Consider the following 23,481-nt stretch of genomic DNA (forward strand, 5'->3'; position numbering starts at 1 on the left):
CACAAGTGCCATACACCCACCACTACCAGGTGACTCTCAAAGCAATGTCCTTCTCCCCAACCTGTACGCTCATCGAGCTCCCCCGTACCTGATCGAAGACCCCCATAGCCAGGACTGGGAGGGAGGTGTACACGATGTTATAAAGGGTGATGAAATACTGGTCATAGACAGTCTAGAAAGAGAACAGGGAGCAAGAGAGGAGTGAACTCACAGCCTTTCTACAGGGCACCTCAGGCGGAGGCAGACAGTCAATTTGGCATATGTGGAGGCTTAAGGAATTTTATGGGACTCCCTCTCCAATCCTTCAATAAGCATTTTTTAAAATGCACGCATCAGACAACAGCTAGGCCCTAAGGGAACCAAGTGATGAATAGGACAGACACAATCTCCGTCCTCAGGGAGCCTACGGACAGGCAAGCCAGGGAACCGGGGAGCTCACTACCTGGGCCGAGAAGCCGCAGAAGAAGCCAAACCAGAAGTGGACCATGGTGAAAGCAAAGTTCTTGTAGAAGAAATAGCAGAGGAACTTGCACATGCGCAAGTAGGACCAGCGCCCATGCACCAGCAGGAGGCGCTGCAGGAACTTGAACTGGGAGAAGGAGTAATCGGAGGCCAGGACTGCCTGGATCCCTTCCTGCCCACTGATGCCCACACCAATGTGAGCCGCTGCAGAGACAAGAGATGACAAGAGGAAGGAGATGGCCACACACTTCCGAACCTCACCACATTATGGTTCCATCCCCATCATTCCTCCCCGGGCCCCTCTCCCTGCCCCAGTGCCCAGGCAACACACCTACGTGACCACACTTACTTTTGATCATGCTGACATCGTTGGCTCCATCCCCGATGGCAAGGGTCACAGCCTTCTTGTACTTCTTAACCAGTTCCACCACTTGTGCCTTCTGCAAGGGGGTCACCCGGCAGCAGATGACAGCTTTGCAGGCACAGGCCGTCTCCAGAAACTCCAGCTCCATGTCTGCCTCTAATGCATGGGCCTGGAACACAGAGAGCACTGAGAGAGCCCCAGGTTTCTTCAGGAGGGACTCTTTAAGACCACAGCTTCTCTGAAGTCCAGGCAAATGGACACAAGGTAAGATCTAAGAGCTGCTCTCTGAAAAGATACTGCCACGCATAGGATGGTGACACTTACCAGGCTGTGCCCATTGATGACCAGGGCATACTCCCCAGCCACAGCTTCTAGGACAGAGCTGAGCTTGGAAGAAGAAAGTTTCTCCTGGTAGGTGAAGCCATTGCCTACGCTGCGGGACGAGTCCATCATCTTCTCCCGGGCTTTCCTGTGAGGGGGAAATGAAACCTCTGTCTGCCAGGGTAGGAGCGGGGATTCAAGCCCAGTGGTGGAGCCTCTGCCCAACCCCTGCGTGCAGTGCGGGCATCCACCTGCCTCAGGCCTGTTTACCTGAGCTCCTCTCGCACCTCCAGGACTGTGTGGCCAGTGACGATGAACACCTCTGTCATGTCGTCCGTCAGCATCTTGCAGGAATAGCCAATGTTCACGGCCGTCTCTACCAAGAGAGATCGCAGGAGCTATGGACGGGCCTCCGACAAGGTCAGCGCACTCTCTGGCCCGACGTCCGAGGCTCACGTGAGGAGCCAAAGGGGGGTTGTCCAGACGCCATCTCCTCTGCCCTCCTGCAATCTCCTTCCTCTCACCTTGCTTGTCTCCCGTCAGCACCCAGATCTTGATGTTGGCCAGCGTCAGGAGGGCAATGGTCTCCGGAACCCCTTGCTGAAGCTTGTCCTCAATGGCCGTGGCTCCCAGCAGCTGAAAATACCACAGGGTCCCTGGCATGAGAGTCCCAGGCACGAGCCCTCGTGCCCCGCCTCGGCCCGTCCGGCAGCCCATACCATCATGTCGCTCTCAACCTCCTCATAGACGCTGGCCAGCCGGTCCTCCCGGCTGTCCTGGGCCAGGCTGGCTTGGAGTCGTCTCTCGGCCCACTCCTCATAGTACTCTTCATCCAGATCCTTGTAGGCCAGGACCAGGGTCCTCAGCCCTTCGCCTGCATACTCCTAGGGAAGGAGTCCAGGTCAGCCCCCCACCCTCCCACCGCACGGAGAGCAGAACCACAGCGCCCCCGACTCCTCACACCTACATTCAGGTGGTCAGTGGTGGTGTTGAGCAGCTCTTGGGTGGAGTGGTGGAGTCTGTCCAGCAAGATGGTGTCAGCCCCTTTGCAGTACAGTCGAATCTTCCCCTCTGGATTCCGCACTGTGAGCGGGGCAGGGGAGAGAGTCCCAGAAAAACTCAGGCAGCTGGAGCCCCTTGACCTCAGCACACCAAGGGTCACCCGGCACATTGCACCCATCCTGGGCCTGCACGCTGCTCCCGAATCCCCGGGACCCTGGTCCCAGCCTCACCTATGACCGACATCCGTTTTCGGATGTTGTTGAAGTCCAGGATGGCCAGCAGCTGATAGGTGATGGCCTCGCCCATCTCGTGGACAGTGATGGTTTTGGGGGTACGAGAGCGGAACACGAAACCAAAGTTCCTGGCTGCAGTGACCAAGGCCCCCTCGTCCGGAGACTGGGCTTTATAGTACAGCTCCCCTAGTGGGGAGGAACACATGGTGTCAGTGGCCAAGCCCTTGGCGGCAGGTCCTGCCCAGGAAGCCCCAGCAGCCGCACTGCAGAACGTGGCCCAAGCACAAAGGCGCAGGTTGGGTGGGGAGAGCGCACGCCAGCCACTTGGCTCACCTTCGTTCTTTTCCTCCGACATGACGGTGTGACACAGGGAAAGGAGGCGGAAGAACTCGTGCGTATGGGGATCCCCCATCTTGACAGCCTCCAAGAGGGTAGGGTCCCAAAATAAAAACTTTTTGTCGGCCAACGGATTGAAGGAGAAGTCCACAGGTTCAGGCCTCTGGAGCAGGTAACAGGGCAATCAGAAAAGGGGGGGTCACCAGACTGCCTCCCAGGGAGGGGCTGTCCCCAGGATCCTGTCCACTGTGGACCTCAAGATTCCCACTTCTGCTACCAAGTGTTCCTTAAAACACCCATCTCCTCCAAGCAGCTTCCATTTTTTGACCAGACGACACACAATGGCTAGGGGCCCTGGGTTTATTGTCATATAGAGTCACTATGGAGGCTGGACCTTACCTCTCCTAATTCAGCTTTGTGTCCTGGGACATCGAACACGTCACCTACACGCAGCCAGGACAGAAGGAGAAGCAACGTCAGAGCTGGAGCTCTCAGAGCAGGGGGAGAAGCCTCCAGTACAGAACCCCTGCAGGCACCTGGAACCCACAACCTTAACCGCTGCGTCATTGTCACACGATTCACACAGTTGACTTGAGGGACAGGAGGCACAGGCACCCTGGATCCTCAGAACCCCTGGACTGAAGGGCCCAACACCCACTGCCCCTGATACCATCCCCACTTCAGCTCTCCCCCCCTGGGGTAGCTCCAAGTCCACAGCCATGCCCCCAGGAGTCCTAGGAGTCCTAGGCCCCCTTGGGTGCCTTTCGCTCTTCAGACCCACAACAAACAAAGCCTTACACACTAGCCATGAGGCCTGAGTTAGTACAGAAAGCAGTTAGGAGAGGGGCTCACTGCATAAAAGTCGACCCCACACACCCTGCCCCAAGCCATCCCAGCAGCTCAGCCACAAGGTCACTGCAGCGGGGCCACACCAGAAAGCCCACGGTCACATTCCAGAGACTCACAAGGACCCTGGACAGCAACATGGGGAGAGTCTAGCCCTCTGCCCGGGCTGACAAGGTCCAACCTGGCTGGGGTGCCCAGGGGCCAGTGTCTTGGGCTTCACTTCAAACAGCCAAGGAGCTCCCCTACCACCTGGAGCTGAGATGGGGGATCGGGGTGGGGGCACCGGCAGAGGAGACGAGAGGCACCGTCAGCGTCTGCTTCCTGACCCGGGGCACCCCGCAGACCCTTTCAAGGCCCACAGACCCAAGGAGGGAAGGGGTAAAACCCAAACGGCGAGACAACTGTGGGTGTGGCAGCAGCATGATCTTTCCGGGTGAGATGCAAGCCCTCGGCCCCCGTAGGGCAGCCGTACCGTAGCTGCGGCCGTTGATGGAGCACTTGTTGAAGACCATGATGTTCTGGGTGAGGGTGCCCGTCTTGTCGGAGAAGATGTACTCCACCTGGCCCAGCTCCTCGTTGAGGGTGGTGGTGCGGGCCTCCGCCGGTGTCCGCTTCTTTGTGCAGAACATCTTCTTGTCCCAGTTGATGAAGTAGCTGTGGCCCAGGCGGATGACCTCCACGCTGCACAGGGGACAGGAGATGAGGCTTGGGGTGGGCAGGGGAGGAGGTGCCCCCCACCCCTCGGGCCTTGGCTGCAGGCCCTCCGCCTGGGGAGAAACGAGAACGGAGCGGACACCTGGGCACGGACACCTGGGCGGGGGAGGGCAAGGAGAGCCTGAAGGTGGAGGTGGCCGCGCACAGCCGGCGCAGGGGCTCCCCGACCCCGACCCTCCAATGCTCTCTGGACAAAAAAGGTGCAAAGGGCCTAGGCAGGCGGGACAGATGGCACAGGCAGAGGAGAAGGGACTGCAGACAAGGCGCTCAACCAGTTCTTACCTCAGGACTAATAATACAGAAACCATGCAGAGAAAACAAGAGAAAGTGCAAGAGGGAAGGAAGAGAAAAAAAAAAAAGAGAAAGAGAAATGAGGGTGTTGCACGTGCCACAGCAACACAGATGCCCCTGCAGGGAGAGGAGCCCGGGGAGGCCCTGAAGCCCGCCCCTCGCTGCCCGCACACAGGCTGAGCACGCTCCTTCCACCCGGCTCAGAGCTCCACGCCCCGACCCAGGGTGTGCAGAAGGAAGACGGGGCAGACTGAGATGCTGACTCCAGAAGAGAGCAGGGCCTCGAGCGTCTTGGAAATGATGCCAATTTACAATGGCACACGTTCTCGACATCCCAAGGGCTGTTCACATCGTCTTCTGTACTAGGCATTACCTTTGGGATATGGGTGTCAGCATCTCAGAAAGGGCCTCGTGTTTAGGTCCAGCACAGCCAAGCAAAGGGGCCACATCTGGAATCCTGCTTCCAACCTGACTGAGGCTGCCGTCAGGATCCAGTTACCACGCAAAAATGAGCTGGCTGGAAAAGCCCTCCTGGCCTTTTCCCCTCTCAGCTGGTCAAGCTTCCCCTCCGCCCTCCTCCCAAACATACACACTGTAACCTGATGAGATTTTAGAAACTTTCTTAGGCAGCTACCATGGGCTTCCAGTGAACTTGGATACAAAACTTGGACAACACACTCCAAAGATGGGAAAAAAAAAAATCAGATTGCAAACAAGAAAACATTTCAATAGTAATGAAGAACCAGAGTTGTGCTGATATGGATGAACATGCTACCACCTGAAATTTGTAAATTAATTTTTAAAATGTATTTCCCAAGCTAGTACCTTATATCAAGATGTCCTTAGGAAGAGGATGGGGGGTGTGTTATTATTCCTATTTTACATGAGAAAACTAAGGCCCCAAGTGACTGTCTGCCCAGGGTCTCATGGCTACTGAGTAGGCAGGACTAAACCTTGAGTCTTCTGAGTCTCCTCCCAATGCTCAATAAAAGCCCCACTGTCCACCCACAGCACAGAAACTCCTACTCACTGTCACTAGGACTCAAGGGCTTAGTGGGGAGATCTGAGGACTACCTGGGGAATCTGGGTGAACAAAAATCAACACATGGGAAGAGTTCTGAGCATCTCTGTAAAGTATTTCCTTAACAACGTCACAGTTTCCCTTGTCTCAAATGCAAGGCACTAAGTACAAAAGAGATCTCGCTTCTCACCATTCTTCCTTCCTCTGCAGGCCTCCCCTTCCTGCTCATTCTCCCTGTTAACACTCTCTTTCCTGCAACCATCCTGGACGTGCTCTTACTCCTACTCATGCCATATGCCACTGCCAGCCAACACTTCCTAGAGCATTCTTTAGATTGTATTTTATTACTATTATTTTTCTTTTTACGGCTGTACCTTCCTGCAGCTTATGGAAGTTCCCGGATTAGGGGCTGAATAGCAGCTGTAGCTGAAGCCATGGCAACACCGGATCCGAGCTGAATCTGCGACCTATGCCACAGCTTGCAGCAACACTGAATCCTTAACCCACTGAGCCAGGCCTTGGATCAAACCCGAATCCTCACAGACACCTCAGGTTCTTAACACGCTGAGTCCTAGATTTTTTTTTTTTTTTTTAAGAATCTTTTAACGGTTTACTAAGTGAAAGGCCAATGGCAAAGATTCAAGACCCTCCACAATTGGGAGCAAGCTTATGTTTCTACATCTCTGTCTCACAGCCCCCCACTCATGGTCCCTGCTCCTGCCAAAATGTCCCAGAACCATTCCAAGGACCCTAACTCTGTGCCTTTGTTTCCAGCCCTCTCTTCCAGGCTCTACCTTCACCCATCCCAGCCACCACGCAAAGCCCAGATCAACAGCCACCTCTTCAGAGATGCTCTCCTTGATTAACTGCATGGGGAGTAATGCTCTTCCAACCCTCATGGCACTTTGTGCCTCTGTGGTATCTCGGCGGAACTGATGGTATTTCGGTTTCTTAACTGTTTGCATCTCTCCTCCCCAACCTGTCTGCTGCTTCTGAAGCCAAAGGCTATGTTAAACGTCTGTCCCCTTGCTTCACCTGAAAGCATAAGACTACAGGCAGAATGACTTTCACAGCACTTGTGTCCATTTCGTTTTGTTCTGTTTTGTCCTGCTGTGTTTTTTACTTTGGCTGTACCCACAGCATACAAAAATTCCCAGGCCAGGAGTTCCCACTGTTGCTAAGTGGAAACGAACGCGACTAGTAACCATGAGGATGAGGGTTCGATCCCTGATCTGGCTCAGTGGGTTAAGGATCTGGTGTTGCTGTGAGCTGTGGTGTAGGTCACAGACTTGCGGCTTGGATGCCACGTTGCTGTGGCTGTGGTGTAGGCCGGCAGCAGTAGCTCCAATTAGACCCCTAGCCTGGGAACTTCCATATGCCGTGGGTGCGGCCCTAAAAAGACACAAACAAAAAAAGTTCCCAGGCCAGAGGTCAAATCTGTGCCATGGCTGTGACAATGCAGATCCGTAATCCACTGAGCCACAAGGGAACACCCCATTTTGTTTTAGAATATGTTTAATGTTTTATTTTTTATTAGAGTACAGTTGATTTATTGTTGTGCCAGTGTCTGCTGTACAGCAAAGTGACCCAGTCATACATATGCATACATTTTTTTTCTCATATTATCTTCCATCATATCCTATCCCAAGAGACTGGATATAGTCCCCTGGGCTGTTTTATAGTATGTTTAGATTTACCTCCCCTGGCTAGGCTAAAGCTCCTGGAGAGAAGGCGATCCATTCCTAATATATCTTTTTGTTTGTTTTCTTTGGCCACTCCCAAAGCATGCAGAAGTTCCCAGGCCAGGGATCGAACCTGTGCCACAGCAGTGACAACGCTGGGTCCTTAACCCACAGAGCCACCAGGGAATTCCATTCCTAATATATCTTTGTATGTGCCATGGCACCTAGCATGCGATAAATATGTGCTAAATAAATCAATGATTTTTTTTTCTAATACAATCCAAAGTGCCAGGAAACCATGAGGAAGTTTGCTTTGCACACGAAGATAAATGGAGAACATAAAATGCTCACAGCACAGGAAGAAGAGGACCCAAAGGATTTCATCTTTACAGAAAAGAGAAGTTTGCCGAGGGATGACCTGAGCTCCCTGGAGAGATCTTAGGGCAGAGAAAGCACATACCTGACGTAGAGTGATATGGGCACGACGGTGTTGAGGATGATGATGTAGGACCAGAAGGAGAGGAAGCCGGAGAAGAAGGCACTGTCCACCGCTTCATCCCAGGGCAGGTAGACCTGGAAGCGTGTCCCAACCTCATGCTCCCAGATGGCATTGCCAATGGCCAGGATCACCCCCATGCAGACCAGGAATCCAAAAATCTATGGAGGAATGAGAAGCCGAGGCTAAGCTGCTGCTTAGGAAGCCCTCCAAACCAAGTGCATCCCTGAAGGCCACCACTCGTGCTCAGGTATCTTTAAAACGGTGGCATGCACTAGAGTTCCTGTTGTGGCTCAGTGATGACAAACCCAACTAGTATCCATGAGGTTGTGGGTTCGATCCCTGGCCTCGCTCAGTGGGTTAAGGATCTGGTGTTGCTGTGAGCTGTGGTGTAGGTCGCAGACATGGCTCAGATCCTGAACTGCTGTGGTTGTGGTGGAGGCAAGAGCTACAGCTCCAATTCGACCCTTAGCCTAGGAATTTCCATATGCTGCAGACGCAGACTTCAAAAGATAAAAGACAAAAAAAAAAAAAAAAAAATGGTGGCATGCTCTAATGGGAAGCTCCCAGAACTGGTGACAGGTCCTAGTGTGCCACCGACCATCGAATGGCTTTCTCACTGATGCTTTTCTCAGCTGTATGTTGGGGAGGCTGAAACAGCTGTATAGCTCCCACTCTGACATCCTAGAACCCTCAGGAGTCCTCAAAGATGGTAAGTGTGGGGGTGAACTACTTTCAACACACCAAAGAAGCTTATTGGAAGGAATCCGTTTACCTGAGCTAAGCTCCACAAGTCAACAAAAAAGCCAAGTTTCTGTCATGTTCATTATCCCATACAGATTGCTAAAAAAAAGTTTTTAATCAGGATCATAAATGTAGATTTCTTGATAGTCAAAAAACTTATAAAGCTTACAGTCCCTGAAGAAGGATCATAAGAAAGTTTTGGTGGTTAAAATAAAAAAAAAAAAAAACCAAAAGACAAAAAAACAAAACCACTATGTGATTTCAGACATCTATCTCCATAGCTGCCTCCACTCTGGATGCTTTAAAACAAAGCAGGAACCATCCTGATGCCAAAGGACCACCAGGGGGCGATGAGAGCCTTTGCCTGAGAGCTTCTCCGGCTGGGTTTCTGCAAACCCTTTAAGGCTAGGAAGGAAACAGTCTCACTAGAAGCTGGCCCAGCCTTCCCAAGCTGGCATGTGGGGGGCAGGCAGTAAGGGTGCAAAAAGGGGAGGAGAGCCTGACAAGGAGCTCAGATTTCTAGCCCAACAAGAGAAAGATTCAGGAATTGCCAAAAACTAAAACAGAAACTTTTCCTTTGGGATCCTCTGCTCTTGGAAGTCAGAGGAAAAGACCCCGTTATCTGTCCTCCAAATGGCGATTTTTCTTTTAATTCCCACTCCATCCCCATGAAGGCCTCCTTGTCCCCAGCAAAAGCAAACAGAAGGTCACATGCTATACTAAGTCATCATCATAACTGGAATCCAGAGAAGGAAAGATTTGTCTTAAATTTAAGTTGTTGATTCATGCACGTTCCTAAGGTTTTAAAAATAACATCTTCCAAGTCCAAAAGGAGCCTGAAATAAATACTGTCTTTGAGTGGTTGACCTGCCAGTGGCTTTAAGGCCAAAACCTGAAGCCTGACTACTGACCAGGGAGGAGAGGTGGCTGGAAAGGGACCTGCCCAGGGCGGGGGCAGGAACCATATGTGGGAAGCCTTACCCAGAGCACCAGTGTATTCATTAGGCGATCAATGCTTGTTCTCTTAAATTTTGTCCTGCCGCTGTTCTGCATCAGCTTAGTGTCAGGACCTGGAAAGGAATGGCGAGGGCTGGGCAAGCCAAATAAAAAATCTGCCTCTGGGCTTCTGCCAGGGTCCCCAGGCTATGGGACATCAGGGTGGAAGAGAACACTGGCTGGACAAGAGGCTTCGATTCGGGTCTGGAGGGTTTTCACCTTACACGCCATACCACCGTTCCTGATGGAGGGTACAGGTACCAACGCTTACTCCTCTTTCCCTGGACCCCTGGAGGCTCACCTGCAAAGATGACGAGCCCGAAGCACCACTCGGTGTTTCGCAGCACACAGCCCCGCAGCAGCATGTTCTGGTTGCTCAGGGGGAACTTGTTCTCCTTCCAGTAGAGGGTTCCACTGAACTTGTCCAGTTTGTTGTTGGGAGGTTCGCAGATCACTTCACCTGCACGGACGACAAGAGTGCCCCCCCCTCGAGGTGCCATCTGTGTCTTGACCAAAAGACAACAACACAGAAAAAGCAGCTGAGGATGGAAAGTGTCAGGATCTGGGCCCATCCACACACTGCTGGTGGGAGTGTGAACTGACGCAACTTTCTGGGATAGGAATGAGGCAGCATCAACTCCCATTAAAAGTTCCCATACCTTGGACCCAATAATCCCACTTTGGGGACTCATTCTACAGAAATGGCAGCATAGCTCATGACAATTTTATTGAAGCATGTTTTGAAGAACAAAAGAATGGAAACAGCTGCATAGTCAGAGAAGAGCCGAGTAAATTGATGTATCAATTCTATGAAACACATCATTAAAAAGAACGACGTAAGTTTCTCTACCTGACAATGTGAAAAGATACCTATGATGAATTGAATAAGTAAAGGCAGGCTGCAGAGGTTTTCGTACAGTAGGACCCCACTGACCTACGCTCACATGTCTGTATAAACACAGAGAAAAGTGTGGATGAAGACACATGAAACTGCCAGTTACCCTGGCTACCTAAGGTGGCCAGAATTGGAGGGCAGGAGGGCTTTTTCTCATACACGCTACATAGTTTGTCTTTCAGAGGAGTGTATATGAATAAGAAATAAGAATGAGGAGTTCCCGTCGTGGCGCAGTGGTTAACGAATCCGACTAGGAACCATGAGGTTGCGGGTTCGGTCCCTGCCCTTGCTCAGTGGGTTAACGATCCAGCGTTGCCGTGAACTGTGGTGTAGGTTGCAGACTCGGCTCGGATCCTGCGTTGCTGTTCCTCTGGCGTAGGCCGGTGGCTACAGCTCCGATTCAACCCCTAGCCTGGGAACCTCCATATGCCGGGGGAGCGGCCCAAGAAATAGCAACAACAACAACAAGACGAAAAGACAAAAGACAAAAAAAAAAAAAAAAAAGAAATAAGAATGAGCTGAATTTCTCAACATGTACAGCAAGGAAGGCGCTTTCAGCCATGAAGATCTCTTGAAATGATCACCAATTCGAAAGTGACAGCCAGCCGCCTGGCATTTCTGACCTCCTTGAACCCCCTCTCCCACCCACCAAAAAAAAAAAACCTCAGGAAGCTGCATAATCACAGCAATAAAAAGCCAAAAACAGAAGGTATTAAAACCCCCAAACCCAAACCCGCCTCCTCTACCTGAAAGCTGCTTCTCCAAAACTACTCACCATCAAACTTGGCAAGCTTACTGATGTCTCCCAATTCCGAGGTGATTGGAATCGCCTGCCGTACTTTCATGTTGGTCTCTCTGGAAGGACAGTGTTCCTGAGTCCTGGTTCCCTCCCTCTCCTCTAGATTCTCTCTGGGGGCACCCGATGGTGGAGCATCACCATCCCCACGCATTGTAGGGGAGGTCATACTTCCACACTCCCACAGCCTTCTGTGCCCCTAAATGTTCCAAAAGGCACAGATCCCAGACCTCAGAACCTCTTTCAAAAACAAGCCTGTTACCCCTCAGGAGGCAGAAGGAGAGGGTGACACTGAACATGGGACCTACCCATCGAGTTCTGCTGTCTCTATGTAACACAGCCCATGGGGCTCACTGCTGGAGAGGAGGAGGAGATCCGCCTAGAAAGAAAACCTAATGAGAAGGCCAAAGACCCAATCCTTCACCCCCAGTGGACACTGTGATGATCCCTCCCTCCACTAAGCACTCTTGGTTTGCTTAGTTCAAGGCACGTGAACGGCTAGAAAGGAGGCATATTAACATGACACAGAAACTTCCCTCTCAAGAAGGTTTCCTTCCATGGGTGTTTAAGAGGCAACAGTCAATCACGAAAGACCCAGCCTTCTCTGCCAAAGAAAAGGGAGAGGGGCCTAGAGGGGCACCTTGTCCCTTACCGCCACAAACTGGTTATTTTCTAGCTTGATAATATCACCAACACAGACATTCATCCACTGCTCCTGCTGGAGGCTGAGGCAATGAGAAAATACGGAGAAGAGGCTGTCAGTAACTAGAGAAGCTCCCAGAGGACCCCCTTCCTCCCCAAGGCCCTCGGTCCCCAACAGGCACTCACATTCCATTGATCAGCACCTGAGACTGACGGTTATTCACCTGGTTATCACTCTTATGGCGGAACTGAAAAGAGAGGAAAGAAAGGTAGGACACCTTTTCCAAGGAACTTAGATGATCCGTGGACTGCAGCCCATGCTGGTACCACCTGTCCACAGGTCTATGCTCTCCCTGACGCCCCCACCCTACTCTCAGCCAAGATATCATGGATCTAACTGGACTAGGTAAGGGATGGAAAGGTCACCAAGGAATTGTGCTGGGTGCAGGAGGGTGAGTTGGAGGGTGTAGGGTGGGGGGTGGAAAGGTATAAATTAAGAAGGAAAACAACTCACATAGTCATCAGTGGCATCTTTAACAGCTGTGATGGTGAGGACAAGGACCAAAGGCACAATGGTGGTGAACCAGGACAGGGAGGAGATCTGTGGGATCAACTGAGAAAAGGAAAGAGAATGCATACCTCTGAGGCCCCATCCTACGCCCTCTTTCCCTCTACACCTTTCTCTTCCTTGACTTTATTTGGTCTTGTGAGTTACTTGCAAAGGGTCTACCACCAGTCACTTACCTGCAGAATGAGAAGGAACAGGAAGTAGGTATTGGCAACTTCCTGGAACTGCTCAAAGAGGTTGACAGGCAGGAAGGTGAGAATATTATACTTGGAGGTCTTGATGCAGTTACTCTGTGGCAGTGGGAGAGAAGATAATGAGGCAGCCTCCAGCCTCAGCCCAGAACCAGATTGGTTCCAAACCTATCTACCCTTTCCAAACCTCTGTCCCCAAAAGCCAACTACCTACCACAGGTGTGGGAGGGGGAAGGAGGAGAGAAAGGAGTCTCATGGGGGTCAATGTATCCTGCTTCACTGACAGGTGAAGGCATGAAAAATTCAGCTAGTAGCAGATGGAGAGTGGGAAGGAAGCTGCCCCCCATCCCCAACACCCCCCCCAGAGGCTCCCCCCGCAAGCATTCTCCCAGTCGGCCCTCCATCCCAACCTAGGATGCTCCTGCACCTCTCCCCTTTCTGACTCAGAAGGAGGGCAGAGGCAGTCACCAGCCACTCACCGCATACTGGAATTTCTCATTGTATTCTCGGTCATTGGCCCGCGCCCTCCTTTCTTCTTCTGCAACAGAATGATGCTACAGTCAGGAGCAAACTGAGGCCTGGCCCAACACCTGGTCAGACCCACCCTACTTTGTGGGGTTTCTCCTGAGGGCCCTTGGTTCTTTCCATAGTAGTCCTAAGGAGTTAGCACCACACCTGAGGTGTCACTAAATGCTTCCCTCTAGTCCCCACCAGCCTGACCACTTGGTTCTGCGGGCATTACATTCACAGGACAGGACAAAATGCCTTCTCCTTTCCTCCCCAACAACTGTCAAGGTCTTCCACTGGGGGCACTCCGTTCCTCTCCCCCATCCCTTTGATTAATGCTGTAGGAATTAACCATCTTGGGAAGCTCCAGTGGAACAACGGCTGAAGACACTAAGCCTCCTTCCCCTGGGAAGCCCTGCAGTTCCAGCCACGGTACTGCCCTCCTCCTAACCTAAGGGGCGGGCTGGGTGGCAAGACAGAGGGTCACCGTGCCCTGAAACTGCTCTGCGGCAGCATCCCAGCCCCACGTGCAGTCCTCTCTACAGAAACCTCTGCTTGTCACATGTCACCAGCAGCAGCTTCTGACTGGCCCACAATGACATCATCTTATTTCAAAGCTCATCTTCAAGTGTGTGTGTGGGGGGGGTCGTGGATATGGGTCACGCAGACTGAGACAGGGATGAAAGAGGGAGGAATGGGATGTACTGGAAGCAGTTGCTCCAAACTGTATCCTTTCTTGTGCCATCTGCACACATTTCCCCTCAACGACACATCAGTCGCTGAGTAACAAATGAGCTACACCTATTCTGAACACTGGCACGTCTGGGACTGCAGGCACAAGTTCAGGTCCCAGAACATGGGGGTGTCCTAGGAAAGCTTCTCCAGCCATCTCCTGTGGTCAGGACCAGAGGCCAAAAAGGGGGGTGCTCTGGTTAGGCAGTAAACATAATGACAAACCTGTCCTGGTGCCAAAGGCAGCATTCCAGGCGCCTTCCCACACTCCCTCCCAAGCCCCCTGCAGAGCACACCGCATTAACAAAACCTCAGACCACGGCATCCTCTGCCTACCCAGAGTGCTCCTAACCTGCACGGTCACTTTGCTCCCAAAACTTCCCCAGAGGAGACCCCCTCAGGCTGAGTCGCCTGCGCAGTCACCAAAGACCATGCAAAGGGAGAGGTAGGAACGGGACCCTCCCGAGCCCAGATCTCTGGGTCTGGAGAGGAGAGGATCGGAGAAGGCTGGGGGAGGCCCAGGACAAGAGAATGTCAGGGTGGGAGGGGGAAAATTTCGGGCTCGGAGAGCTACCAGTCGCTGCCTCCCGTTACCTGTCCCCCAAGAGGGCTTCTTTCGGCTCCAGGTGGGGGGCGCCCCGGCCCGGGCCCACTTCTCGGGCATCTCCTTGGGGACCGTCATGATCCCAGTTTGAGCGGGGAAGGACGGACTGCCTGTCGGTCTGTTTTTTGCCTCAGAGGCTCCGATGGGGCGGCCCCCCAGGAAGGCACAAGAGCTGCGGCCGCTCAGAGGGGAGCCCCGGCCGTCGGGCGCGCGCCCCACCTGCAGCCCCGGCCATCCTCGTGGCCGCCCGCACCCGGCAACACGGCTCTCAGCAGCACCGATACCCCCGCCACCCCCCTCCGCGGACGCAGCGCGCACGCCCCGGGCTCCGCCCCCACCCGCTCCCCCCGACTGCAGGGGCAGCCTCCTGCCAGCGCCGCGTAGGCGAAAGCCAGCGCGGAGCCCCGCCTCCCTCAGCCCGGCCAATGCGGGTGAGGGGCCGGCCAGTGTTGTCCCGGGCAACTGCTCTCATCCCGCTGCCTCCCACCCCCTGCCCCCACCCGCAGGAAAACAAGGAGGACCTGCGTATAGGGAAAAATGAGGGGAGATGTAGTGTGAGGACAGAGGGGAGAAGATGGGAACACAGGACCCCGGGCTCCCAGACCAGAGAGCTGAAGCTCCAGGTGCCCCAAGATAAGAGTCTGGGTGTTAAGGGGTGAGGGGCAGGTACTAAGCACCCTCCTGGGGGAGAACCCCGTTTAGGGATCAAGAGGAAGAATTCGGTTTCCTAAGGCTCCTCCCAGGATGGATAAGGGTTGCAATCTACCTTCCTTCAGCTCATTACCGGTTGTCCCTCTTCCCTCTGCTTCTCCAGCCATAACACCCACTCTTGAAGGTCCCAAGGGTTCCCCCTCCACCACCCCCCTCCTGCCTGTCTTACCTGGGGGGCGCTTTTTTGCACACAGTGCCATCTCACCCAGCAAGGTCCCAGCAATCCCATGGGAGACCCTGCAGGAAGGTAACACATGCATGAGGTCAGGAAGCTGAGGGTAACTCTTCACTCCCCTTTTCAGACTCCTCCTGAAGGTTTTCTTCCCCAGTTCTGACCTTGCCCCGCCCCCAGCCTTCCCACAAACTCCACATCAACATTTTGCTCTTACTGACCTAATGGGTCCCTGAGAAAGAAGAGGAGACTTCCCCACCACCTTCCCCACTGCCTCTACCTTGGATAACATGGACTGACGATTTGCAAAAACCAAGATCTGCACGGCAAGGAAGTGGGCAGAGAGAAAAGGCCAGATATTGACAGGAGGGGCACAGCTCTCAAGGTACCCATCCCAGGGACAATGGATGCCCCCATGTGCCCTCCTGGTGCAATGAGTGGGTTCCTGTGTTTACTGAAAAGCAGAATTTCCACCAAAGGGTGGGGTTGAGGGAACATGAGCCAGGAAACACCTGGCAGAGCATCAGGAAACAGGGTGGGCAGGCTGCACCCTTCTCAAAAAGCTTATAGTTGTCCCATCCCCCCAGTACTGGGGGCTTCCATTATCACCTCCTCCAGGGGAGCTCACATTAAAGGCAGGGCCTTTACTTCCTGCACACAGTCCCTAAACCACTTCCTCTCAGTCTGGGTCAGCTGCCCTTCTGGGCCAGCAGAGGGGTCTTCTCAACCCCAGTGGGGAGCCACCCCTCTAGCTTTCTCCCACCCCAAGCCCAGTCCAGTCAGTAGGGCACTGGGTGCAAGTTCAGGGAGCATCAGTCAGATGGGCCTCTGCTTCTTTCCATCTCCCCATGTCCTTCCTTTCACCTAAAAAGGTAAAAGGCCTGGACTACAAGACAGGGTCACAGAGCCTCATCCCAGAAACTCCCAGCCAGGTCCTGGTTCCTCTTGTCACCTCCTCTTTCTTTGGATGGAAAGCCTTTCTCCCCCTTGGCCCCTGTTTCCTGCCTCCTGGGAACACCCCGCCAGCCTGTCAGCCCCAAGAGATACTAATTGCCTGTCTGCCCAACCTCTATAATTACACACTCTGGCCAAGGCCCTGTCACCCACGCCATCTCTTCGTGCACTAACCCAGACTCCCTTCCTGAACCCCGATCAGGCAATACAGAGCCAGAAGTCCTTTTCCTTTCTGACCCTTCCCAACCCTGGCAACCAAGGGTGCCTGGCTTAGGAAGAAAAACCTCAACCACGTTTCAAGATGCCAAGCCCTCCTCCAGGGCCCCCAGCCAGGGTCTCCACCCAGGCTAGAGTCTGAGTCATAGGAGGGTGGGGCAAGGAGAGAGAGGTTAAAAGAGAGGATGCAAGGGTGGGCATCACAAGTTCCAAAGCCAGCCCCGCCCTGGTAAGGGAGGCAATCAAGAATCAGGCTTTAAGCCTGAAGATCTGGGTTTGAGTCCTAAGAAAGAAAGAGTTAATGAAGGAGACACATGGGTTCTTAGGAGTCAGGAGCCTGGACACCAACCAGGAAAGTTGTTTTACCTCTAAGACCCTGGGGAGGCTGAAAGCTGGCTTGGCTGAAGACTTCATCCCTCTGGGGGGCCGTATTAGGGAAGGAAAAGGGAGGTGGGAGACCTGGGAACAGGAACTTTCTCTCACTTCTCCTTCCCAGTCTCATACAGCCTGGCTTTTCTGAACCCAGGCCCATCAGCCACGTTGCTCTGCCCCGTCACCCTGCCCCAGCCCCCTCTGCAGCCACATTTGGGATAAAAATAGCCAGCTCTGGGAAGAAGGCAAAGCTCCACGAAGGAAAACGGCTCCTCCTCTAGGCCTGGCCCCTGCTCCCTTCCAACCCAAATCCAGGAAGACTGACTCCTTTTTTTCAGAGAAAACCCGCAGGGATTTATCGGCAGGTCAGGGAACAGAAGCGAATGGAATCCAAGACCCCCAGCTCACTTGCCACCAACACCACACCTGGCCACCTTCCATCGCCAAGGACAGACCCAGGACTCACTCCCAGCTCTGAGCTCCCAGAGAGGTTTGCACCCTTGGTTTTCCGCACGCACAGAGATCGTCACCTTACAAAGCCGACATCCCCTAACTCCCTTCTCCAGGAACCCACACCCTCGGACCCGGGTACTCCTCTCACCCCCACAACTCTCTGGGCGCTTCTCCTCTCTCCGCTGCTCCATAAACTTCTCCTCCGCACTCCTGTGCCCCTTTCCTCGTCTCCAGGCGCCCCTTCAGCACCCCACCCTCCCATCCTGAGGACGGCCTCCAGAATCTCCCCCCACCCTCAGGCACCCAACACCGTCTTCTCTCCAGTCATCCACTCCCGGTCCTCCTCCGTCTCACCGCAGCTCCGACTCCCTGTCCCCTGGCCTCCCCTGCCCACACCCTCCGCCCCGGCTCCTCCAGCCTGGAGTCCGCGTCCGCAGCCGCATCGCCCCTGCCCTCCCGGCCCCGCGCTCCTGGGCTGCTGCCCCCGCCTCGCCTCGCCTCACCTCAGCGCTCAGCGCTCGGCGCCCGCCCCGGCGGCCCCGTCCTGCCCATGCCGGGGGCTGGGGCGGGGGGCGCTCGGCTCAGCTCCCCGCGGGCTCCCGCCCCCCCAGCAGCAGCCCCTCTCCCCCCGGGGCCTCGGCCCGCTACTTTGTGTCAGTTTCGGCCACGGCGGGGCGGAAGTGACGGAGGTGGCGGGAGAGGGCGGGGGGCGGGAGGGGGTTTTGGGGAGGGATGAGGGCGAGGGAAGGCGGGCGCCGCCATCTTTGTGCGGGGCAGGGGGAGGGTCTTAACCCCTGCATGCTCAGCGGTACGCGGCCGCGGTGCCCGCCCACCCACTCCCAGATTTATCCCGCATTAAAAAAAAAAAAAAAAGTCTGGAGGCAAGGTAGGGCTGAGTTTTGCTTTTTAAAGAGTGGAAATAGAAGGACGCTGCTTCTCTGCTAAAAGAGCGTCTTCTTCAAGGAGGTGTGTGAGAGTTGGGAAGCGGTGAGCGACGAGATTTTTCCTCCGCGCCAGCTGTCCCTTGCCCCTACACTGATTTCCCTCGGAGCCCTCTGTCCCTTCACCTTCTCTCCTCGCCCTGGCTCATGTCATTGTAGTTCACCCGTTGATTGAATGACACCGTCTGGAAAGTCTAGGCATTGGCTCGTGCCTCACTTTCTCCGCCTAGCTCCCCCAGACTCTAGGCGCTTGAATGGCTGTGTTCCACTGGCGGCTGTGTTCCTTCTCCCCGTACCACCACGCCCCCTTGGTGGAGGCTGTTCGCCCACTCCTAACTACTGTCTGGGGGTGGCTGAATCTAGGCGAGGTGCCCCAGTGAGCATCAAGGCGGACGGCGCTGAGGTTAAGAGAACTGAAAGTCAGGCAGTGGGGACTAAGCTTTGGAGGAGGTCCCCTGCGTTATGCTCCGAACTGGATGGATGGCCTCCACCACCCTGCAGATTCCCTCAGCCTTCCCAATCCGGTTTCCAGGGTGCGCACCCTCTTGCGGCTACTTTGAGGAACTACGTTCCTGGAAGTCCTGGGGTCTGAAAACCTGCATGGGGAAGGAGGGGATGAAAAGCCTGGGTCCTAAACGGGATCCCGCTCTACCTGATCCTCCTCAGTTTAGGAGAAAGCGATGACTAAATGAATAAACAGAGAAGCTTCCCAGGGCCTGGTGTATTAATAAAGAGAAAGAACGTCTTGTCATCAGGCAGAGGTCTCCAGCCATCTTCAATGTCCATGAGAACTGTCATGTCAGAATCACAGCTTACTCGTCCACATCTGAGTTGCAGCAGGACTTTCTCTGGCTGAGACTTCAGGTTGGGCACAGTTTACTTCCTGAGCTGTCTCTGAGTCCTCAGTATGGTGCAGAGCCACCAGCAGCTGATATGTGGCTGTGCCAAGAGCGGCCCCCACCAGAGGACACACCACAGGCACCCACCACCAACCATTACCAGCGCTGCAAGAACAGGAGGGAGGTATCAGGGGTGAGTCCCTTAGCCTTCCCCCAAAGGACTGGGGGTAATAGGACAACTCCCTAAAGCAGTTCCTGGGGTGATAGACACCAGAAAGAGGGTGTTTTGGCAGCAAAGCATAGCACTTAGAGAGGAGGAGACCCCAGGAGAGCTCGGTCTAGCCTCTTTCTTTAGAGAATTATATGAATGTAAACATTTTCTTGATGGGGTCACTAATGCCCAAATCGGTAATGTGATGTGCCCAAGAACACAACCTCTAAATCTTACTGGTTCAGTGAAAAGGTAGAAGGGGAGAGAGGGGACAAAAGAGAAAAGGAGAACTGGGGCTTAGAAGAGGCATAAGAGGCCAAAAGAACTATTTAAGAGGAGGGAACTGGGGCCCAGGGTCAGAGGTCTTGGCAGAGGGATGCGAGTGGAAGAACAGCACCAGGGGAGGCCATCTCCTACCTGAAGACTTCAGGACCCCAGCCGGCCACATAGGTGAAGAGCCGTGGGCCCAGGTCCCGGGCAGGGTTCATCGGGTACCCACAGTTGACACCCATGGATAGCCCAATGGCCAGGATCAGCAACCCCACTACCACAGGCTCCAGACCTGCAGGCACTCCCTTGTTCCGTGTGTCCAGGATAGCTGAGATCCCCACCATCAGCAACCAGGTGCCCAGAACCTTTGAGGCGACAGAGGCAGAGGGGCTCCCCTCAGCTGCCAGGGGCTCCGTTTGCCCCATCTCACCTAAATACTCCAGGCCACCAGCCCCTGTTACTCCATCTTTGTCCAACATAGGCGGCTGGTGAAGGTAGGGTGCAAATATAAATCCAACCCCCCATCCCACCCAGAGCTGGAAAAATAGGCTGGGGTCCCAGGGGACAGGGTCAGAGGCTCGGACTTTCCCAAGTCACCCCTTTACACCTACCTGATCCAGGATGCCATTGCTCAAGGATAGATAAGGGGCAGGATAGGTGGCAAAGATGGAGGCTGTCTCCTTGGGACCAGTCACTGTCAGGTTCCCACCTGTATAGTTCTGTAGGGCATCTGCAGGGTAGGGGGACACCCAAGATGTCCATCTTGGCTCATTCAAAACTGCTCTGAGGCACCCTTGCCCACACACAGGTGCCCCCAACCCATTCTCTCTGTTACCGTAATAGAGTGCATAGGTGACTGCAGAGGCACAGAAAGCAGACACCAACTGCACCAAGGAGTAAATGGGAAACTTGGCCCAGGGGAAGCGTCCCAAGAGACACATGGCCAGGGAGAAGGCTGGATTCAGGTGGCCCCCTTCAAGGATAAAGAAAAGAAAACCAGTATCCATTAAGTGTCAGTGCCAAGCACTGTCACCAGGTAACACTGCTACTCCTCCCCACGATTCTTGAGACAAATGTTACTCTTCCCATCAGATAGATTAGGAAGTTGAGGCTCAAAGAGGTTAAGCAACTTGTCAAGGTCACACAGTGAAGCCAAGTTTGAAGCTGGGTCTGTCTGCTCTTTCAACTACAGTGCTTGATGCAGTGTCTGTCTGGAGGATGAGCAGGTGAGGTCCTGAGCAAACACAAATCTCAGGGGCCTGCGGGTGAGGGACACAAGAGGAGAGCACTTACAGTTGATGCCTTGGCACAGATTTCTGCCTATGTGATCGGAGAATGAATGTGAGGAAGGGAGATATCGAGATACAGATAGGGAAGGGACTGAACCTGGCCAAAGGCATATCTCGGGCCAGGACATTCAAGGATAATGTCTGTGAGTCACATGAGATCTGCCTTTTCACTATTAGCACTCTCAATTGCATGTCCTCCCCCATCCAATGACCAGACTTCACCCTCCTCACCTGAGACATTACCACCAACGTAGATGGCTAGTATAACGCCCAGAGCGCCAGCCAGAAACATGGTGAAGAAGTTGCCTTTAGTTTCTCCACTGGTTACTGCCTGGGCCACAGACCCCTGGGTGAAGAGCTGTTGGGGAGAAGAAAGATAAAGAAGGAAAAAGGAATAGGGAGCCCGGCAGACCAACAGGGGAGTGGCCAAGAGAGATGGAAGGACTTACCGGATCAGCAAGAAAAAGCAGAAACAGGGACAGGGTGGGGTGGGTGGGTAGTTCCTGTGTGGCACAGAGGAAATGAACTCGACTATTATCCATGAGGACGCAGGTTCGATCCTCAGCCTCGCTCATTGGGTTAAGGATCTGGCATTGCTGTGAGCTGTGGTGGAGGGTGCAGATGTGGCTCGGATCCCAAGTTGCTGTGGCTGTGGCTCCAAATTGACCCCTAGCCTGGGAACATCCATATCCTGCAGGTGTGACCCTGAAAAGCAAAAAGAAAGCAAGAAAGGAAGGAAGGAAGGAAGAAGAAAGAAAGGAAGGAAGGAAGAAAAGGAAAGAAAGGGGGAAGGGGAAAATGGGAGAAGTGGAAAGGGAAAGACGGAAAGGGACAGGAATAAAAATGAGGGATCAGGAAAGGAATAGAAGGGACAAGAGCAGGGAGGCTTGGGGGATTGGGGAACAGAAATGATAGAGAGTTGTAGCAGGACAGGAAAGGCTAAGGACACCAGGAGGAGCCCAAAACTTTTGCCCACCTCTCCTCTTTCCTTCTCCCAGTTACCCTGCTTACCATGAGCACAAACACACCTAGAAACTCTGCCAGGCACTGCCGGACCAGGAGGTTGCGGATCCGGAGCCGTTCCTTGAGTTTGGCCAGGGACAGAGTGTAGGCCATGGTGAGGACACCCGACCTCTGGTCGCTGCTCCCTCTGTCTGCATAGGCACACTGCTGTCACATAGCTAGCTCCTGTCTGTCAGAGGAAAAGATAAGGAAAAGACTTTAAACCCAATTAGCTCAGCAACAGCAACTAACATCTGTGCAGGAGTGGAAGCTGGGGAGGATAGAGATAACGGAAGACTACCTGTGGGCAGACTCTACAAAAACAGAGCCTGGAGTTTGCCCAGTATCTGTCTTTCATCCTCATTCCTCCCAAGAGGAGCCTTCTCCTATGCTGACACACTGGAGGGAGTACCATGCTTCATACAAGACCTGTAGAAAGGAGTGCTATTGTGCCCACTCTTCAGATAAGGATCCTGAGAAAGCCTGAAAATTCCCCAGGCCACACAGCTAGTTAATAGCTAAGTCTGAACTCAAATCCAGGTCTTCTGACTCTCTGTCTGATTCCACAGTGCCTCTCAAGTGGAATGTGAAGAGTTTCCCCAAACCATTCGGATGTTTGGAAAATGCAACATGCGTCCAGAGAGACCGGGCCAAAGAATGCAGGAATAAAACCTACACAAGGGTTTGTACTTTCATGTGGTCTCACCTTGACTAAAGAATGCTCTTTCTCTTGCCATGGCTCCATCTGAGGGCTTCGTGCCCATGCGGAGCTCCACCTCCATTTCTGTGGAGGCTTGCCACTCTTACTCTGCTTAACACACAGCCACTTCCTACTTCTTTTTTTGTAGGGGGGGAGGGGTGTTTAGGGCCACACCCACAGCACATGGAGGTTCCCAGGCTAGGGGTTCAATCGGAGCTACAGCTGCCAGCCTACACCACAGCCACAGCAACGCCAGATCCAAGCCTCATCTGCGACCTACACCACAGCTTGCAGCAACACCGGATCCTTAACTGGATCAAGGCCAGGGATCAAACCCACGTCCTCATGAATACTGGTCAAGTTCTTTTTTTTTTTTTTTTTTGTCTTTTTTTGCTTATTTCTTGGGCCGCTCCTGCGGCATATGGAGGTTCCCAGGCTAGGGGTCGAATCGGAGCTGTAGCCACCGGCCTACACCAGAGCCACAGCAACGCGGGATCCGAGCCACGTCTGCAACCTACACCACAGCTCACGGCAACGCCGGATCGTTAACCCACTGAGCAAGGGCAGGGACCGAACCCCCAACCTCATGGTTCCTAGTCGGATTCGTTAACCACTGCGCCACGACGGGAACTCCCTGGTCAAGTTCTTAACCCAATGAGCCACAGCAGCAACTCCCTTAAAGTACCGTATATTGATTATGAGGTTCTTGAGAGCTGAGCCATAATAATTACGTGAGCTCTAACACAGTCCTGGGCACATCCTTATGAAGTAATACTTCTTTACTGGGTTTAGCAAATATTATAGTGCCCCACCCAGGTCCCCTCTTTAGGGACAATCCACCCACTCCCCAGCTTCTGGGAATATCAGATGCTGGTAGCAGACAGCTGTTGCCCTCATGGCCATGCCTT

General features: G+C 53.6%; 2 protein-coding genes across 8 annotated transcripts in view; both read right to left on the reverse strand.

Moving 5' to 3' along the window:
- Nucleotides 1-18,006, reverse strand: part of ATP8B2 (ATPase phospholipid transporting 8B2) — a 22,632-nt gene extending 4,626 nt beyond the window's left edge. Inside the window, exons 1-25 of one of the 4 annotated variants that reach the window (XM_085022868.1) lie at nt 17,470-17,553; nt 16,863-16,955; nt 15,324-15,391; nt 13,080-13,138; nt 12,586-12,699; nt 12,356-12,454; nt 12,028-12,089; nt 11,852-11,924; nt 11,508-11,578; nt 11,179-11,258; nt 9,810-9,968; nt 9,494-9,582; nt 7,733-7,929; nt 4,037-4,245; nt 3,118-3,161; nt 2,716-2,881; nt 2,380-2,568; nt 2,115-2,230; nt 1,867-2,031; nt 1,672-1,783; nt 1,418-1,523; nt 1,151-1,295; nt 812-995; nt 443-666; nt 89-172 (exon numbers count right to left, since the gene is read on the reverse strand). In XM_085022868.1, the coding sequence (XP_084878994.1) occupies nt 89-172; nt 443-666; nt 812-995; nt 1,151-1,295; nt 1,418-1,523; nt 1,672-1,783; nt 1,867-2,031; nt 2,115-2,230; nt 2,380-2,568; nt 2,716-2,881; nt 3,118-3,161; nt 4,037-4,245; nt 7,733-7,929; nt 9,494-9,582; nt 9,810-9,968; nt 11,179-11,258; nt 11,508-11,578; nt 11,852-11,924; nt 12,028-12,089; nt 12,356-12,454; nt 12,586-12,699; nt 13,080-13,138; nt 15,324-15,354 (2,778 nt within the window). In that variant the 5' untranslated portion in view covers nt 15,355-15,391; nt 16,863-16,955; nt 17,470-17,553. Of the gene's footprint in view, nt 1-88; nt 173-442; nt 667-811; nt 996-1,150; nt 1,296-1,417; nt 1,524-1,671; nt 1,784-1,866; nt 2,032-2,114; nt 2,231-2,379; nt 2,569-2,715; nt 2,882-3,117; nt 3,162-4,036; nt 4,246-7,732; nt 7,930-9,493; nt 9,583-9,809; nt 9,969-11,178; nt 11,259-11,507; nt 11,579-11,851; nt 11,925-12,027; nt 12,090-12,355; nt 12,455-12,585; nt 12,700-13,079; nt 13,139-14,433; nt 14,741-15,323; nt 15,392-16,862; nt 16,956-17,469; nt 17,554-17,824 lie in introns of those variants that run through there. The other 3 variants (XM_021089757.2, XM_021089758.2, XM_005663380.4) reach the window with 3 other exon arrangements.
- Nucleotides 18,007-18,968: 962 nt separating this feature from the next.
- On the reverse strand, nt 18,969-22,302 carry AQP10 (aquaporin 10). Of its 4 annotated transcripts, XM_013997036.3 has the most exons (7): nt 22,175-22,302; nt 21,883-22,063; nt 21,103-21,229; nt 20,418-20,555; nt 20,194-20,312; nt 19,730-19,947; nt 18,969-19,266 (listed from the first exon to the last, which is right to left on the reverse strand). In XM_013997036.3, exons 2-7 carry the CDS (start codon nt 21,985-21,987, stop codon nt 19,068-19,070), a joined length of 906 nt encoding a protein of 301 aa, XP_013852490.1. In that variant the 5' UTR covers nt 21,988-22,063; nt 22,175-22,302; the 3' UTR covers nt 18,969-19,067. The 4 variants fall into 4 exon arrangements, with proteins under 4 accessions (XP_013852490.1, XP_084876336.1, XP_084876335.1 ...); XM_085020210.1 differs by lacking the exon at nt 22,175-22,302 and having other exon boundaries at nt 20,418-20,841; NM_001128454.1 differs by lacking the exon at nt 22,175-22,302 and having other exon boundaries at nt 19,068-19,266; nt 21,883-21,987.
- Nucleotides 22,303-23,481: the final 1,179 nt, after the last annotated feature.

This window comes from Sus scrofa, chromosome 4 (genome assembly GCF_054392235.1).
Source record: "Sus scrofa isolate SSC_HxYL_T2T_F1_AM1 chromosome 4, Sscrofa_HxYL_maternal_Yorkshire_Landrace_v2.0, whole genome shotgun sequence".
Lineage (NCBI taxonomy): Eukaryota > Metazoa > Chordata > Mammalia > Artiodactyla > Suidae > Sus > Sus scrofa.

What these genes read in the sequence shown, in the direction of transcription:
- AQP10 (XM_085020209.1), bottom strand. Translation starts at nt 21,987, where the DNA reads ATGGCCTACACTCTGTCCCTGGCCAAACTCAAGGAACGGCTCCGGATC. An exon ending in CGTTGGTGGTAATGTCTCAG is followed by an intron (nt 20,556 to 21,102) that starts GTGAGGAGGGTG and finishes TTATCCTTGAAG; the next exon opens with GGGGCCACCTGAATCCAGCC. An exon ending in TGGGGTCCTGAAGTCTTCAG is followed by an intron (nt 19,267 to 19,729) that starts GTAGGAGATGGC and finishes CTGTTCTTGCAG; the next exon opens with CGCTGGTAATGGTTGGTGGT.